The sequence below is a fragment of the Sinocyclocheilus grahami genome, unplaced genomic scaffold, assembly GCF_001515645.1.
Source record: "Sinocyclocheilus grahami isolate Dianchi unplaced genomic scaffold, SAMN03320097.WGS_v1.1 scaffold107.1, whole genome shotgun sequence".
Taxonomy (NCBI): Eukaryota; Metazoa; Chordata; class Actinopteri; order Cypriniformes; family Cyprinidae; genus Sinocyclocheilus; species Sinocyclocheilus grahami.
This window is the reverse complement of record NW_015505286.1, coordinates 359725-379482: the sequence shown is the minus strand read 5'-3', so window position 1 is coordinate 379482 and position 19758 is coordinate 359725. Positions and strand designations below refer to the sequence as shown.

The 19758-nt window shown below is 37.5% G+C and overlaps 1 protein-coding gene across 1 annotated transcript in view; it reads left to right on the top strand.

Annotated features, from left to right (window-relative positions):
- The window catches only part of kif4 (kinesin family member 4), a 214291-nt gene that overhangs the window by 34527 nt on the left and 160006 nt on the right, over positions 1-19758 (top strand). Inside the window, exons 4-5 of the mRNA XM_016276974.1 lie at positions 1701-1891; positions 1998-2087. Of these exons, the coding sequence (XP_016132460.1) occupies positions 1701-1891; positions 1998-2087 (281 nt within the window). The remainder of the gene's footprint in view (positions 1-1700; positions 1892-1997; positions 2088-19758) is intronic.

Sequence of the window (19758 nt, the reverse complement as noted above, 5' to 3'; positions counted from 1 at the left end):
CAGCTTCAGTTTCGGAACTTTCACGCTTGGTAACACATACAGTTGTTCCCTCACCACAGTGCACCAGTGAAATGGGACCCCTTTCAAACAGTGTCGCGTTCCGAACGTTGTTTAAGTGACATACTGGTATTGCGGTATTTTAAAAATTCATATCATAACAAAAATAAACACCGGTATTCGGTATGAACCGGTATACCGCCCAGCACTAATAGATGGTAACAATCATGACATCAAACATTTGGGTCGGCTTGAGTGTATTTTTGTCACATTGTTTTAACCACTTGAGGTGCGACTAATGTTAGCATCCTCTCAGCCGGCAAACACTGCTGTTCTCCACTAATGCAGCATCTAGTTAACAGATTAATTAGTGTATAATGATAGCAGACCCTTCTCAGATGCTCCAGCAATGGACGCAATCTGGAAAAACTTTGCGGATTTTTGACGATAACTGACGGTGCTGAATTAATCCGCAAAACCAATCAATCGGTCAACCTCTATTCCACCTTGTCCCCTTAGGTGCTCCATACAAACAAAATCTGATAACCGGTCACTGGTTGGCATGAGACGGAATTTGCAATGGTCTTCTCTATTGTAACACATCTGAGTGAAGCAAAACAAATTATTATTTATTTTAATTTGTTGGTTATCTTATTAGACATGTCCAACAAATACACTTAAAGTTGCTAAATCTGCTAAAGTCGCGCCCGTGTGCATGTGAGACGCGGGAGCTGATGGCAGGGGGCGGTGGATATTTGTGGGGGTCAATGTGGATATTGTGGATGAGTTCTTCTGTGTCATCACGTTCTATTAGTTCTACAGCTTCAGTTTCGGAACTTTCACGCTTGGTAACACATACAGTTGTTCCCTCACCACAGTGCACCAGTGAAATGGGACCCCTTTCAAACAGTGTCGCGTTCCGAACGTTGTTTAAGTGACATACTGGTATTGCGGTATTTTAAAAATTCATATCATAACAAAAATAAATACCGGTATTCGGTATGAACCGGTATACCGCCCAGCACTAATAGATGGTAACAATCATGACATCAAACATTTGGGTCGGGCTTGAGTGTATTTTTGTCACATTGTTTTAACCACTTGAGGTGCGACTAATGTTAGCATCCTCTCAGCCGGCAAACACTGCTGTTCTCCACTAATGCAGCATCTAGTTAACAGATTAATTAGTGTATAATGATAGCAGACCCTTCTCAGATGCTCCAGCAATGGACGCAATCTGGAAAAACTTTGCGGATTTTTGACGATAACTGACGGTGCTGAATTAATCCGCAAAACCAATCAATCGGTCAACCTCTATTCCACCTTGTCCCCTTAGGTGCTCCATACAAACAAAATCTGATAACCGGTCACTGGTTGGCATGAGACGGAATTTGCAATGGTCTTCTCTATTGTAACACATCTGAGTGAAGCAAAACAAATTATTATTTATTTTAATTTGTTGGTTATCTTATTAGACATGTCCAACAAATACATTTCACATATGTAATTTACCACAAGTAGTATTTTTTATTTTTTTGTCTTGACCAGTCTTAAAGGCATAGTTTACCCAAAAATGAAAATTGTCATTGTTGATTCACACTCAGTTTTCTAAACCTATGACTTTCTTGTGTGAAACAAGATATTTTGAGAAATTTCACAAATGTCTTTTTTTTTCTTTTTTTTTTCTTTGTTTGCATTTGCAGGTTATAATGCCACCGTTTTGGCCTATGGGCAGACAGGGTCAGGGAAGACATTCTCTATGGGTGGCACATACACATCAGAACAAGAGAACGAGTCCACGGTTGGGGTTATCCCACGAGTGATACGAAGAATCTTTCAAGAAAAGTCTAAATGTGCAGACTGTGAATTTTTGCTGGTTGTATCTTACCTTGAGGTATAAATGCTTCTGTACTATCTTGTTCTCCTTTATGGATTTAATTTATGAATGAAGTCAATATTCATTTTGTGTAACTCAATGGTGTTATTCTTTTTAAACTTAGATTTACAATGAAGAGATCCTGGACCTGCTGTGCACATCAAAGGACAAACCCATCATCAGTATCAGAGAGGATCCTAAAGATGGCATCAAAGTATGTTTTACAACTTCTAATTAGGAATGGGTGATAAAATAATACCAGTTTACCTAAATGATAAGCATTGCCATTTCCGTTGCATATGAGAAACATTAAACTGCCAATGCACCAAAAGCAGAACCAAACAGAGCAACTCGTTTGAACCATGCCACACACACATTTAGCAGCTCTGCTCAAAAGACAGCACAGTGCAAGCTCAGAGAAAATGCATTTACTTGCAGAAAGTCTCAATCACACAACCACTAAACAGTGCTATGGCATCCAGTGAGAAGAGTTTGAGTAGGGCTGGGCGATATGGCCAAAAAAATGATTACGATTACATTTTTCATATCAGTCGATATCGATAATTATCATGATAAATTTCAAATCTTTATTTCTTTCAAGTTTAAAGGCAGATTTTTGCTCCTAAGTGAAAGTTGTAGAAACCAGACCGTTAATTGCACTTTTCCAGTCATTTTTCCTTAACAAAAATATATATTGGAATCAGGAATTGAGTTCTTTACACTTTTCCAGTCATTTTTCCTTAACAAAAATATATATTGGAATCAGGAATGACACTTTATAGTGTCGGATCAAGAATGGAGAGTCAGCAGTGTTTCCCCTAGGTTTATGGCTTTTGGGGGGGGGGTCAGTCGATATCGATAATTATCATGATAAATTTCAAATCTTTATTTCTTTCAAGTTTAAAGGCAGATTTTTGCTCCTAAGTGAAAGTTGTAGAAACCAGACCGTTAATTGTACTTTTAAACTACTCTTTATTGTCAAAACATGAAAAACAGTTCATGTTCTTGAGTTCTTTACACTTTTCCAGTCATTTTTCCTTAACAAAAATATATATTGGAATCAGGAATGACACTTTATAGTGTCGGATCAAGAATGGAGAGTCAGCAGTGTTTCCCCTAGGTTTATGGCTTTTGGGGGGGGGGAGACTCCTTTTTACTGGTTAAATAAAATTGTATTGGTCAAAAAGCATGTCTACTTAATTAAAATCATGAAACTTAAACAATTTAACATCAATTTATTAAAAGTTTAACAGATATTACATGTTTAGGGCCCTATGAAATGTTTTATTTTTTCCAACCTTATGTTTTATTGTTACCACATTCTGTTTTAGCATGTCTAATTATTTGAAAGCATAAAAACAAGTTTAATTTATTCTTACAATAGATTTTTTGCTCAGAAATTCTGTGTTGTGTATTTATATTTTAAGGCATAAAACATTCATTTAATCTATCTTTTAAGTCAGTGGTTCTCAAACTTTTTTGGCTTAAGTACCCCTTTTTATGATTTTTTTTCAAGCCAAGTACCCCTTGACCAGACAACAACATTTTGCTTTAAAATACAGTGAAATGATAGGGAGCCCAGAGGCTGGAGAAACAGTGTAGCAGCCAGCAGGTGCCAATTTGAGTCCTGAATAAGAATAAAAGCGAGACAGTAATTATATATGATGCCCCCCGAGCAGGTTTATTTCTTATAAACATTTCTGTATGTAGCTTTACGCAACTATGTAAATCTCTTAAGTATTAGGCATAACAGTTATAGGTAAATCCGTGTTTTTCAGTCCAATACAAGTTCATTGTGATACTTTTTTAACAATTTTTCAACAGTTAATTTTTTTCAGTCTATTTCAACTAAGTTTCAGTGTGTTTTAACTAACAGTTCAGTATACAAGTCTAGTATGCCCATTTGTGTCAATTTGTCAGTGATCCTTTCAATGGGATACATGGGCCTGTCCTTCTCTTAAGATCTTTGACATTCTTGGTGGCAGGGAAGCTACAGCTGTTATCAGACTATTTTCAAGGCAAAGTCTGTTTCTTTGTTTAGTTTTTATCTGGGTCATTGCTGAAAATGAGGTTTCACAGAGGTAGGTAGAGCCAAATGGGAGTAGGTGTTCCAAAGCACTTTTCCCTAGCTCAGGGTGCTCTCTCCTCACACACACCCAAAACTCTGTCAGGGAACGGTTTTCAAAAGTAGTTTGCAACCCACGGTCTGTGGATAAATCCAATAGCTCCTCCCTCAGGTGAACAGGTAGCGTGCCACGGTTGCTTTGGGAAAGTGTAAATGGGTTTCTAACCCAATCCAGTTGCTCAGACTTCTCTCTTACATCAGGGAAGTATGATTTGAAACTAGAAATCACGTTAGCGGAGTGTCCAACCAGAAAGGTTTTTACTGTGTCTCTCTCCCTATTCTCACTTACGACGAAGCTATCAAACTAAGGAAAACAGCTAAAATCGCCCTCTGCACACAGTCTCTTCCACCAGTCATTGACGCTGCTGCATCAGTGCACACACTGGTACAGGATTTCCAGCTGATTTCATGTTCTAAGAAAAACGAATTAACAATGTTGAAAATATCCTCTCCAGTTGTTCTCCCCTCCAGTGTTTTGCAAAAAAGTTTGTGTTCGCGAATGTCACTGGTATCCACATATCTCGCAAAAGCAACCAATTGTGCCTGTCCACTGACATGACAACCGATTCATCCAATTGAAGTGAAAATGATTCACCAGCCCTGAGTTTATCCAACAGTTGCTCAACTATATCAGTCCCCATCTTGTCAATTCTATGCGAAACGGTGTCATTTGACAGCGGTACAGTTTTGATCTTGTCTGCTGCCGTTTTATCCAGCATGGTCTCAGCGAGCACAGCTGCAGCAGGTATTATCAGTTCCTCAGCCAGGCTAAATGGCTTTTTAGCTTTCGCCAAAAGTAAAGACACAGCATAAGATGCTTCGAGTGCTTTTGCTGATGCACTTGTGGCTTTTTTCATGTTCTCTTGGCATGATGTAAATTCATGAAATTTTCTTCTGAAAAACTCCAGTGAGTTCCCGACCTGATGTGGGTGTTTAGTCTGGAGATGCCGTTGAAGATGAGATGGCTTCATTGCGCTGTTAGCTAACAGCTCACTGCATAAAAAGCACAGTGCTGAGGGAGAGTTATGTGAAGTAGAAGTAAATCCCATCCCTTTGTATTCATCACGAAACTGGAGGTATTTTTGAGGCTCTGTTTTTTTTTTTTTTTTAGCATGTTCGTCTTCTCTCAGAGGAGCTTGTCCCCTTTTAAGAAGCCACCTGTCCATTTTATCGCAACCTCTCCTAACCTACATTATTTGGTGGGCAGACACTGCTCCTGATCCGGGTCTCAATAAATGAACAGGTAGCGTGCCACGGTTGCTTTGGGAAAGTGTAAATGGGTTTCTAACCCAATCCAGTTGCTCAGACTTCTCTCTTACATCAGGGAAGTATGATTTGAAACTAGAAATCACGTTAGCGGAGTGTCCAACCAGAAAGGTTTTTACTGTGTCTCTCTCCCTATTCTCACTTACGACGAAGCTATCAAACTGAGGAAAACAGCTAAAATCGCCCTCTGCACACAGTCTCTTCCACCAGTCATTGACGCTGCTGCATCAGTGCACACACTGGTACAGGATTTCCAGCTGATTTCATGTTCTAAGAAAAACGAATTAACAATGTTGAAAATATCCTCTCCAGTTGTTCTCCCCTCCAGTGTTTTGCAAAAAAGTATGTGTTCGCGAATGTCGCTGGTATCCACATATCTCGCAAAAGCAACCAATTGTGCCTGTCCACTGACATGACAACCGATTCATCCAATTGAAGTGAAAATGATTCACCAGCCCTGAGTTTATCCAACAGTTGCTCAACTATATCAGTCCCCATCTTGTCAATTCTATGCGAAACGGTGTCATTTGACAGCGGTACAGTTTTGATCTTGTCTGCTGCCGTTTTATCCAGCATGGTCTCAGCGAGCACAGCTGCAGCAGGTATTATCAGTTCCTCAGCCAGGCTAAATGGCTTTTTAGCTTTCGCCAAAAGTAAAGACACAGCATAAGATGCTTCGAGTGCTTTTGCTGATGCACTTGTGGCTTTTTTCATGTTCTCTTGGCATGATGTAAATTCATGAAATTTTCTTCTGAAAAACTCCAGTGAGTTCCCGACCTGATGTGGGTATTTAGTCCGGAGATGCCGTTGAAGATGAGATGGCTTCATTGCGCTGTTAGCTAACAGCTCACTGCATAAAAAGCACAGTGCTGAGGGAGAGTTATGTGAAGTAGAAGTAAATCCCATCCCTTTGTATTCATCACGAAACTGGAGGTATTTTTGAGGCTCTGTTTTTTTTTTTTTTTTAGCATGTTCGTCTTCTCTCAGAGGAGCTTGTCCCCTTTTAAGAAGCCACCTGTCCATTTTATCGCAACCTCTCCTAACCTACATTATTTGGCGGGCAGACACTGCTCCTGATCCGGGTCTCAATAAATAACTCTAATAATTTGAAATGCATTTTAAATTTATGGCTTTATTTTTAATGCACTTTTGTGTAGTCCTAATTTCATATAAAAAATACAATAACCTATTTTCATGATTTATTCCTAAATGTCAGTTTCCACTTTCTCTCACGTACCCCCTGCAGTACCCCCAAGTACCTCTAGGGGTACGTGTACCCCCATTTGAGAACCACTGTTTTAAGTAATGAAAATTAAACATTTAATTTTTTGGAAAATAAAGGTAATTTAATATTGCAGTTTAAACATTGAAGAAATATTGTATGATTATTTCTTAAAAATAAGGTTTTAATAATTTTAGTAGTAGTAGCAACCTGTTAAATACATTCTACTGAACATAGTAATATATTTCTGTCAATGCCTTCAAGTTAAACCAAACTTTTATTTTGACGGGTTGCCGTGAATACCTTTACATTTCTGTGTGTATATGATATGAGGATAGTTTTACTCAAATGAAACGGTCAAATGTTCATGAAGTGACTCTCAAAGAAGTCCTGGAGATGTTGTTCATGTATTTATGTCCTCATTTAGTGAGAGGGCAGACGCTAAAATCACCGCAAGCGTCACGCGCACTTCAGTACGAGTGGTAAAAAAAAAACCGCACTTCTGCGCCATTCATTGACACAGAGACACGCAGAATTCATTTAAATGCGAATCGTTTTGCGGCTTAATATTTACTAGGGGTGCCACTAACGACTTTTTATTTCGATTAATTTATCGATTAATCTAAACTATTATTTTCCCACAAAAAATCAACAATTTTACTTAAGAATATTTTATTAAACTATATTTTATTAAACCAAATGAAATCCAAATTTCTATGAAATCCTCTTTTTAAAGCAAAAGTAAAACGCAACAGTGCAAGAAGCAAGTGTCCATCTCATAGTTCAAATCACTGAAATCAAAGTTCAGTATTATAGTGTAAGAATGACAGCATATCCACGTGTTTTGGTCTACTAATAATACAATTATTGTAACGAATCAGCTCATTGGAAATATGAGTAACTAGTTATAATTAATTATGAATATTTTAGATCCGCTGTAGATATTTAGCTGACCTCTCAGGGTCAACTGTCTTGTCAATTCTAAGAACGTTAATTTCCTGGTTAAGGGAAATAACTTCCTTACTGTACAATTCTACAAAAGCTTGTAGCATAAATCTGCATGATTAAGTGACTCCAGTTATTTAATAATTTTAGTAGTAGTAGCAACCTGTTAAATACATTCTACTGAACATAGTAATATATTTCTGTCAATGCCTTCAAGTTAAACCAAACTTTTATTTTGACGGGTTGCCGTGAATACCTTTACATTTCTGTGTGTATATGATATGAGGATAGTTTTACTCAAATGAAACGGTCAAATGTTCATGAAGTGACTCTCAAAGAAGTCCTGGAGATGTTGTTCATGTATTTATGTCCTCATTTAGTGAGAGGGCAGACGCTAAAATCACCGCAAGCGTCACGCGCACTTCAGTACGAGTGGTAAAAAAAAAAACCGCACTTCTGCGCCATTCATTGACACAGAGACACGCAGAATTCATTTAAATGCGAATCGTTTTGCGGCTTAATATTTACTAGGGGTGCCACTAACGACTTTTTATTTCGATTAATTTATCGATTAATCTAAACTATTATTTTCCCACAAAAAATCAACAATTTTACTTAAGAATATTTTATTAAACTATATTTTATTAAACCAAATGAAATCCAAATTTCTATGAAATCCTCTTTTTAAAGCAAAAGTAAAACGCAACAGTGCAAGAAGCAAGTGTCCATCTCATAGTTCAAATCACTGAAATCAAAGTTCAGTATTATAGTGTAAGAATGACAGCATATCCACGTGTTTTGGTCTACTAATAATACAATTATTGTAACGAATCAGCTCATTGGAAATATGAGTAACTAGTTATAATTAATTATGAATATTTTAGATCCGCTGTAGATATTTAGCTGACCTCTCAGGGTCAACTGTCTTGTCAATTCTAAGAACGTTAATTTCCTGGTTAAGGGAAATAACTTCCTTACTGTGCAATTCTACAAAAGCTTGTAGCATAAATCTGCATGATTAAGTGACTCCAGTTTATGAGCAAACAATGAACCACGTCAAGTGTGATACAAGTAAGGTTTTATTAACTACATAAACACTTAATACCTAATGTATCAATTAATAAGACCAAGTTTGGATACTTGCAAGTCTCATCTGTCTGAAAGAAAGGCTTGATGCAATCTGAAAGTCCCAGTGATCCTTGCTGAAGTTGATCGATGAAAAGAAGCAATTTTGAGTCAGAGAATCTTGATGAATGGAAAGGTCGAGGCCGAAGCCTGGCATGTAACTTAGGATGTTCTGGAGCGTTGGAGCTCACATCTTATTGAAACCTAACAGAACCGCCGACCCTGGGAGGGTCCCTGGTGTGGGCCTTTAAGGTCGGAGAAGAGTCACACCTCTCAAGGTGGGCTTGTCCAATGAGAAAGGAAAAAATTCCAAGCGGGAGGTTGCAATTGCTGACGGGTTTTACGACCCTTTGTTCGAGGGCATGGTAATTTGCACATGTAATCCGCTTGGGGTGTGGATGCACAAACTAATAAAGATTCTTAGAACACTAATATGTTGCATAGGTATAAACATACAATATACACTCTCAATTAGATCATCCGAATACTAATTCATAGATACTAAACATGGTAGAGTTATATATATAAGTAAGCTGACAGGAGTGTGTTTCGATTATAAGCCTGCATAACAGTATACAATTTCAAAGACAAAATACACGATGACAATAATATACACAATGACCTGAAGGATACACTGTTCATTCAAAGAAAGGTTTTCCTATGAATTAATTAGTAGAAAAGTCCATTTCTACTGTGCATTTTGCCTCTTGCTATGGAAAATGCAGTGAGTCTCTCTGCTCACATTCCACTGGGCAATAAACCCAGTGATATGGTTGGTTGCCATGGAACCAGGGGCCTGTTCGGCTTCCTGGGGTGTTACGCATTTCGGGGGGAAGGGTCCATGGGTCCTCATATGGCTTGTTAACTGAGGGGTGTTACAGAGTATTTGTTAAATCTAGCTAACAAAATATATATTGTGTGTTTGATTGGTCCAGACGCTACATTATAATAAAACACTTTTTAAAGGATTATTTACCAGAATTTATTTAGGAGAAAAATGTAAATGTGTAGTATTTCTGAAAAAAAAAATAATAAAAAAAAAAAATTAATTGGAGATGCTTTTGATTTATTAAAATTTAATGGAACCATTAAAATGGAATCCAGAAAATAATGGAAAACAGAATTTGGTAAAAATAAAACTGTGAAACTCAATTAATTAGACAAGCTTTTTGATTAATAAAATTCAATTTAACCATTAAAATAGAGTATAGAAAACTGAAAAAAAAAAAAAAAAACAGAATTTGGAAATGAAACGGATTTCATAGGGCCCTATAATTATAATAAAATTTTTTGTGGTAATAAAAATAGATGTAAGTGAACAATAGCCTTTAAAATTACTTAAACATATATAATAGCAATGAGGCAATAATAATTAGATCAAATAAAGTATCAAAAGCAAGAAATCGTATAATTTTATTGAACAAAACTGTTAAAATATATGTTTTATAAATAATAGAGCTAATGTACATTACGCATTACAACAAAGGCCTGCAGAGGGCACCAACGGCATAATGATTATTTTTACACATTGCTGTGCGATCTAATACTTGTTTAATATTTACCAAGCACCATTTAATTCAAATGTCCACTTAATCTTTAATATTTGGCCATTTCTTTAGGACAGAAATGCTATAGCCACTGTAATTAAAAGAATATGTGGACATCAAAACGTGTAAACTCGGAGTGAGTGTTTGAGCTTTTATTTTGAAACCGTGATGTATTCTTCTGTGTTTGCGTGGATTTATAAATGATTTACCTTACAAATCTGATGAAATGGCACATGTTGCATTCCCAGATGAACGTTATAATAAACCCAAACTCACAACAACATGCAGAGATGCAGTTTGAGACGCTCTACACATGTAAATGATAACAGTTCCGGTGGAACTACTGTGAACGGAGCCACTGTGTGACGCATGTACTTAACCTACACGCATGTAAATAATGAAAGCGCATATACTGTATTAGAACTGCATTGCATATAATTATTTAGCTAATTAAATCGTAGCGTTTGTGAATTCACAGTTATGCTTAATTATGGGAAACAGTCTAATAATGTGTTTTATGAATTCTCGTCCATGAAATGCGCCACTTCCGGTATTTTGCCGGTTAGTCGACGCGAGCAAAATTAAGTCGAGGATTTTTCCCCCTCTGCCTGGCTAAGCATTGGCTTACTTCCCAGTTCCCGGGTTCACACCATGTACTTGTTAATAATTTCTTAACAGAAACATAGTAGGTAGTTCAGTCTTGCATATAAAACTATGATTATATGTTACATAGTATTAGAAGAATAAAGACGGGAAATATTACAAGCATATATTTTCCTACAGTAATTAATTTCTTAGTTTCTGCATGTTCTAATGAGTGATAAGGTTTCAAATCATGAAACAGGTTTGTGTTGCCTGACTTTGATGATGCGTATCTTCAGCACAGTGTGCAGTGCAGACTGCACTCTTTAATATTGCTTTTTTTTTCTTTTCTTTTAGAAATGCACTTTTGACAGTAGCTTGAGTTGACGGTAGTAATAGCTTTGTTCATTATCAAAAATAGTAACATCTGTAAAAATGGTTACAACCTGATTTTTATATGGTAAAATTAAATTATTCTGAGTTTTATTAAAATGAACCAATGGTCTTCCATAGTAGCATACATTTAGATTAGGGCTGTCAAAATGGCTGAAAAACTAAATTCGAATTTTGTACTTAAATATGATCAATATTCGAATTTAAAAGGCATAACTTCAGTTAGGGGGGAAAAAAACTTTTGACTTCTCTCCTGAGGCCACAAGAGGACGTATCGAACAAAATATTATGCACGTTTCTTCAAAGCATAATAAAATAACACGACTATCTTTGGGAAAAAAAGTGCATAATGTTTAAAATAATGTTTATAAAGTTTATATAATTAAAGTTGCTTAAACGATTAGAAACCAAACAGAATCATGCATGTAAATATAGTTTAATACAAAGGACCGAAAACCAATCACAGAGTACTTTCTTAATTAAAAAATTTGATATGCAGTAGGATGGGGAAAACCCGCAATAAAGTCTTGAGACATGTTTTTAAAAAGTTGAACTTACATTAATTTTACATGGCTTTCTAAACATGCCATGTGCGAGACGCGAGTGCAACAGTGATGGACGTCCCGCTAGAAAATGTGATAAATATGCATTCTGTGTGAACGGTTTGGTTTCGGTTTTGGCGTAAACAACATCATCTTGATGTTCTTTTTTCCCCGCAATATTTTGAATGAACAACGTAGCAGCGCCGCATCTAGTGGGTTCAACTGGATAGGCTAACAAAAGCATTAAAATGCAATGACACTTACATCATCGCATCTTGTGTGCCACTGATAATGCTGCGTGATGCACACCTAAAATTTGAATGCAACATTTTTGCATTCGAATGTGAATTTTTATTTTAAATTCGACGAATATTTTAAATTAAAAAAATTTTTGGACAGCCCTAATTTAGATCCGTATAACCACAGTTAAAACTACACATATTGCACCTCAATACCATGGTAAAAATGTAACTATATGGTTTTTAGGTATTAGTATTAAAAATTATAGTCTAAATACATTTAGTCTAAATGCACAAACGCAATAGCTTAATAGGGGTGGACGGATACTATTTTTTTTTTTCTGAACCTATCCGATACCAAAAATTCTAAGTATCGGCCAATACTGATCTGATACCAGTGCGTTTTTTCTCTCTCTTTTAAATCAGTGTAGAATTTCTATACCTCAAAGTGTGTTGACCTGATCATCACTCTTTTGTGTGTTAAACACTATCTACTAAATATTATAGGTGGGTACTCTGACTCGAGTCCAGCCTAGAGTACAGGTATATTTTTTATGTTTTATTTTTTTATAAACTGACTGATGCATTTTTACTCTGAAAATATGTCCGATTCCAGGGACAGTTGACTGAAATGTCATTGTCACATCATCACGAAAGGGATATTCAGTATTTGCATATGTTTTTGAGTCTTGTCCAGTACTTGAAAGCTGACGGGTTTCTGTGCTCACACACCGAAAGCACGCTCACAGAATAACGTGCTTCTCAGTCAGTGTGCGAATGCCGAGTTCTTTCGCTTACGTTCTCTTAAGTTCTGTTATTGCTACACACTTACACGAAAAGTTATGCCAAAATGCCCGTCTTGGAGACTATTCATGTAAATGCAGTCGGTTTGGTCTTAAAGGGGTCATATGATGTTGCTAAAAAGAACATTATTTTGTGTATTTGGTGTAATGAAATGTGTTTAAAGGGGTCATATGATTCTATTTCAATTCTTCCTCTCTCTTTGGAGTGTTACAAGCTCTTGGTGCATAAAGAAGATCTGTAAAGTTGCAAAGACTAAAGTCTCAAATCCAAAGAGATATTCTTTATAAAAGTTAAGAGTCAGCCACGCCTACCTAAAATGGCTCGTTCTAACCCGCTCCCACATACCTACGTCACTATGCCCAAATGTTCACGCAAAGAAAGAAGGCGTAACTTTTATTCTCGCTGTAGTATTGTTGTGGCCATGTCGTGAAGGCGCTGTGTGATTCGTTGTGAAAGCGAAAGTACTTTGTTTGGCCTTCCAAAAGAGGACGATATCTGCTTCGTCATGCCTGGAGCTGATCCGTGCTGGTCGCTGAGGAAATACTACAACTTTGCGCTGTGGATCGCCGGATCGGCTTTCACCATGGACGAAGCGGAGTCCAGCCCGGGGCCGTCACATGTGGTTGCCGCATGTGGAAGGAGAAACAATAATGTACAGTATGTGGAAAATAATGTTTTTTGAACCTTAAAAACCGCATAAACACATTTCATTACACTAAATTAGAGCTGTAGTCAAGTCCAGCTTTGTCGAGTCCAAGACCAGGACTAGTCGAGACCGAGTCAAGACTGAGTCCAAAGAGGTTCGAGTCCAAATGAGAGAAAAAAAAAAGGATTCTCTTCAAGCAAATAAAAATAAATATTTTTTGTTTGTTTTTTTGTTTTTACAGCGGTGAGCATTAGAACCAATAACATACGATTCCATTGAGTTTATTAAGGCAATGGCCAAAGGCGTTCAGATGAGTCATCCCTGAAACGCCATAGTTTTGTTGAGTGCTGAATTCTGCACTCTGGTGCCTAAATAAACCAACTCTGCTATTTCATAGCGAGTACTACAGCCCTACACTAAATACACAAAATAATGTTCTTTTTAGCAGCATCCTATGACCCCTTTAAGGTAAAAAAAACCCACATTGTTTTCCACATACTGTAAATTATTGGTTCTCCTCTATGCCCCGCCTTCCTGAAACGCGTCGATTTTTACAAAGCTCATCAGTCTGAAAAGCGAGGTGTGCTGTGATTGGCCAGCTATCCAGTACGTTATGATTGGCCGAATACCTCATGCGTGTGACAAATGTTACGCCCCTTACCATATTGTGATGCCCTGTCAGGCCGGAGGAGCGATGATTCAAAAACATGAAAACCCATTATAAACGAGGCATTCGTTGCATCCAGTGGGGACATAATTATGGATTATAATGACTTATACAGTCTTTTTACGCGTTGCGTTGCATCGCGCCGAGTTAACATAAAACCATGTCTGCATTTGTGATCGGAGAAATGACAAACAACAAGCCCTACTCTACACTGCCCGAAAAACTTGCTTTAAATATAAAAAATATAAAAACTCTTTAAATATAATATAAAAAAGGTAATTGCAGTTCGTGAGTCAGAACAGCCGGCATTGTAGTCTACTCTACCAGGATCAGTAAACAGTCCTCCATAAAATGTGCTGCACACATCTGAATATTTGGGTTGAAGTGTTCTGGAACAGTGTTGTAAATACAACTTAACCACTGATTTCTAGTCGTGTCCATTTTTGGAAGGCCAAACTAAGTAGTTTCCCTTTCACAACGAAACACACAGCGCCTTCACGACATGGCGGCAGTAACAACAATACTACAGCGAGAATAAAAGTTACGCCTTTTTTTGCATGAACATTTGGGCGGCGTTATGCAAATCTTCCCACATCGTGACGTAGATATGTGGGAGCATGTTAGAATGAGCCGTTTTAGGTAGGCGTGGCTGACTCTTAACTTTTATAAAGAATATCTCTTTGGATTTGAGACTTTAGTCTTTGCAACTTTACAGATTTCTTCATGCACCAAGAGCTTGTAACACTCCAAAGAGAAAAGAAAAATTGAAATTGCATCATATGACCCCTTTAAAAACACATGAGTTACAGAATTAGTCGGTTATGTCTGTGAAGGTAAACAGCTGGGAAATAAATCACTTGTTTTTATTAGATCTGAGTGGTCGCAGCGTAATATACAGTAAATAAATAAATCCACTGCTCTCTTGTCTCCTCTGAGGCTGGGACTCTAGGTTCCTATGGGTTCTTGAAATCCTTGAAAGTTTGTGAATCTGAAAAAAAAAAGTTAAAGGCCCTGGAAAGTTTTTGAAAATAAACATACATAGATACAGGTCCTTAAAAGTGCTTGAATTTATTTTGCGCAAGAAGTTTTCTGGAAAAAATCCCATATTATTCCCTCTGGTCTGCTAATGTGTTATTTCGATAACACTTTGTGGCCTATGCATACTATCTTGCATGATTTACATTAGTTACGCACATTTAAATGTTACCTTAAAGTCCCCATGAAATCAAAATTAAAAAATTTTTTGGGTGTTAGTATCAATATGTTAGTCTTAAGGGTATCTATAAGCCAGTGTGCTTTAAAACATTAACAAAATTTGGATTTAGAAGATATAAGCATTCAAAGCTTGCAGTTAGTCACTTCCGCCAAAAAGGATCAACGATTTTTGACGTCACCTCATACTTGAGGTTCACATCAAATCTTCTGACCAATCAAATACTCTCTCGATTTCGAAGCGCCCGCCAGCTACACTATAAATAGACGCTGAAGCGCCGGCTGAGATTGGTCACTTGTTCACAGTGTAGTATTTCCTGTACAGTGAATGGCACGTAGTGCACAAAGGCGATAGGGAACGATTCGGACAGTGTAAATATGCTTTCGATTGGGGCAAATGAGGTTTGGTTTCACGCGAACCGCGGCAGCACGCACAGTCTGATCCGGATTTGGACTCCGGTCCAAAGACTCGAACGCACAGAGCGGGTCATATGCGCGAGTCGGCATATATTAAACACTTTTAAAACTACACAGCCTCAGCATGATTATGATCACTATTTTGTTTTACTAAGAGTTTCATATTGAATCTAGGGGGTAATCTATTAGACTGTGGCTGTCAAATGCGGCTTTACCGAGCTCAATGACTCTGCATGCCCTGTGCAGATATAAACAAAATGCTACTGGCTATTTTAAAAATGGGGCTATTTTAAAAATAAAATCCATGCAAAACAGAAATACGTCAAATAGAATATCCAATCTCTGTCATATGGCCAAAAAAAAAAGCTTTTTTGCATAGTTGTGTTTGACACATGAAAGCTGTAACAATGTATCTTACAAGGTAACACGATGTAACCTTGCTCTCACTTGAAATGTGTCCCCACATTAAGTCCTTGAATTTGAGGGTATTGGACCTGGAAAGTCCTTGAAAGGTCCTTGAATTTGAAGTTAACCAAGGTGTGGGACTCTAATGATAGAACAGTTAGCATGCTTTGCTCGAACTTTTGCCATGGTGCTAGAACTGGTACAACGTTGTCGCTTGTGAAAATACAATGGCACCGCCGTGGGTGGAAACGTGCGGAGGGGCGGTGATATTATATTAAGATCCCTTTGCCACGTCACAAAAGGAGCGAAATCTGACACGCTCGTTTTTTTCAGAAACTTGCAAAAATAGGCTTACCAAAACAAAGTTACTGGGTTAATCTTTTTCACGTTTCCTGGGTTGGTATATGCACCGGGGACCCGAAGCCCGAGCACTTAAACACGGAAAACTTACAAACAACAAACAAACTTACAAACTAGTTTGACTAACTAGCAGTTAGCCAAGGGGTAATCAGTCTTATTTTTTGGATTCACAGTAGACCAATCTACCTTTTTGTAACTGACAAATTATGTACAACAAAATTGTATTATGTATTACAAATTGTAATTATGACCAGTCTTGGTCTTTTTAAGTTTAACTTTAACTTTTGAAGGCTAGTCTAAGCAGTTTATGCAACCCGCCCCAGGTGAAACACCACTGACATTCTTAACAACAGTGATGTGGAATAAAGGAGAATCATGCCATCACAATGATCCAATTTAGAAGGCTTTTCGATTCACAAATCAAATTTGCACAAACCATTTGCCATGGAATTACTGTAGTAACACTAACTGTAACCATGGTATTTTGGCAGAAATGTGAGATTCATATTGCATTTTATTATATTATACTATACTATTATTATAGTAGGATACTGTTTTTCATTACAAATGCCATAGAAACAATATAATTACTTAAAAAAAAAAAGTTTAACCATGATAGCGAGGTGCAATGCATGATTTTATCTATGGTTAACATGATCTAAATGGAAGACCAGTGTTTTTAATCCTAAATCAAACAGTCAGACTACTTAAATTTTAGGTTGTTACACGCCCAACTTAAGCTACTGTCAAATGTGCATTTCTAAGAGACCAAACATGTGGTATTGTGTGAAATGTTCTCCTGTTTGGCAAGTGTGTGCCATGTTCTTATGATTGAGTAGTCTGATGATAAAACCACAATAATTGTCTGGCTTCTGCAACGTTCACTCAAGAGCAAAACTTTTTTTTTTTTACCACCCAGCCTTACCTAGAACCCTGCAGAGACCAAGTTTATTGGTTTTTAACAGGAATAACATACAAAATAATACACATCAAAATTACATAAAAAAAACCCCAATACAAACACACCTACCCACCACACCCCCAGGATAGTGTGCATACATAAATGTCTACCTGGCCGAGCTCTAAAGTTTCTTTAGTTGAGTCTGCTAAGATGGCAAAAAAAAAAGAAGACCAGATATATCTAAAAGTGTCCACATTCCCCTTAAGTGATGCACTAATTCTTTCAAATGGAAGTATATTGTAAATATCTCGAAACCACTGGTGAATGGATGGTGGTTTGTCTTTAATCCAATTAAGTAAGATACATCTTAGGGCAATAAAGCAAATTCTGAGCAAGAGTTGTGTCCCCTGGTGCAAGTGTTGAGTTACTGTGTACCAAACCTAGGATGAAGAACCAAGGGTCTCTCTACATATAGTATAACCAGATTTGTTCTCTAATCTCCTTTGAACCTTGCTTCAAAATCGTGAGATTAACGGACACAACCAAAATATATGGCTATGCGTACCAAACTACTCTTACACTTTGAGCAAATTGATGACCTTTGCATATTCATTTTAAGAATGTTTGGGGTCCAATGCAAGCGATGGACAATTTTATACTGTCTTTCTCTTGCTTTGTTGCAAATAAACATCCTGCCCATATGTTTTAAGGCCTTCTCCCACTCTTTGTTCTCAGGGATGCTATCAAAATCTTTTTCCCACACATTTCTAAAAGCATGAAGACCTGCATGTGTGAGAAATAAGAAATAAACTGCAGAAATAATTTCTTAACTTGCTTGCTCAAATTTAATTAATAAACCATTGGAGATTTTGACAAGCTAGGGGAAAAACCAGGGATATAGTTTTGTATAAAACTCTTTGTAGATAACTATCTAATTTGTATATAACGAAAGAAATGCTGTTTTGGGATGTTAAATGTATCTTGCCGCTGTTGAAAGGACAACAGCGTGTCACCATCAAACAAATTAAGAAATTTGATTCCCTTTTATATAGGGTTGGGTACCGACCGAATTTCGTCGGTACTACGGAGTACCGATTCACGTTAAATCAATCAGTCTGTGCACATATGCTACAGAGAGAGAAAGAGAAACGCTGTGACGTGATTTCACCCCTGCAACTCGTTCAAACAACACACAAGGCAAGCTGAAATGTTCTGAATCGGTGGTCTAAATGTCATATGGTTTCTGCCAAAACGAGGACGGGATCGCGGAGTCCATTCATAAAAACGTAATTTACTCTATAGCGCGGAATGCCATGGAATTAGTAAATTTTTGGACGAATAAATCAAAAGTAGGTCTGACACTTAATTCGAATCACGATATGAACTAGTGTCTGTGAATATTAAAATGCACAGGGTTCCCACGCTTCTTGAAAGTACTTGAATTTCAGACATATGGATTCAAGGCCTGGAAAGTACTTGAAAACAGACATAAGTCCTTGAAAGTGCTTGAATTAAATACATTTTGTTTATGGTGCTATTTCAAAAATTCTCCTATATGTTCTGTCAAAGACAACGAAACGGCACTAATGATTGGGGGTGGAGATGGGGTAGCACGAAAAGAAAACTTGTGTGTTGATGCTCAGCCTAGAGCCCTGAGCGGGACCGTTTTCTTAAGACCGCTCCCGCTGAATTTCTGACCATTACCGCCCGCTCCTGCAACGTGTGTGTCCCGCTCCCGCAAACACTCTAATATTGTATATACAGGGATTCAAGTTTTCCGTTGCTACAATGGATTTCTGTCAATTAGAAAAAATGAGGGGAAAAGAAACGTGTAGCTTGTTCTGCCGGCACACCAAAAATCATCCCCGCCACGGCTGCAGCTTCTCTGTGACAACATAGTGATGCCGCTCGCATCATTCACAGTCGGGTTATTAGCAGAGAACACCGAGCAGGACTTGAATTTCGGCGCGGGATTGCGGCTATTAATAATAATTTTACTCGTATGCGATGACAGATGACGGAACGTATCATTTGCACGTGCTTTTGAGTCTTGAGAACTCACTCGCACACTCTCATTTTCTGTGCGCCCACAGATCGTGATGAGGAGAGTGACTTTTAATAGTTATTAAGGGAGTTTGCAAATGTGATATTGATTTTAATACAACAGTTCAATAAACAAGTACTGCCTGATTTTGCTCTTTCTTCAACGAAAATAGTTCCAAATATAGTAACAGCTCAGCCGCTGTGCATCTCTAAAAGCAAACACAGCGGTGTTTCATTCATGAATGAAAGTACGTTTTTGAACTAATCTAGTCGTCAGTGATTCATGATTACCCATTCATAAAGACTTGCTTCATTCCTGAATGAATCAGCCATTCAAACTAATCAATTGAATGAATGATTCAGTGACTTGCTGCCACCTGCTGGCGGTTTCTTTTTTTAGGTATAATTTCAGTTATTTAAATTTAATATTTCTGTATTCAAAAT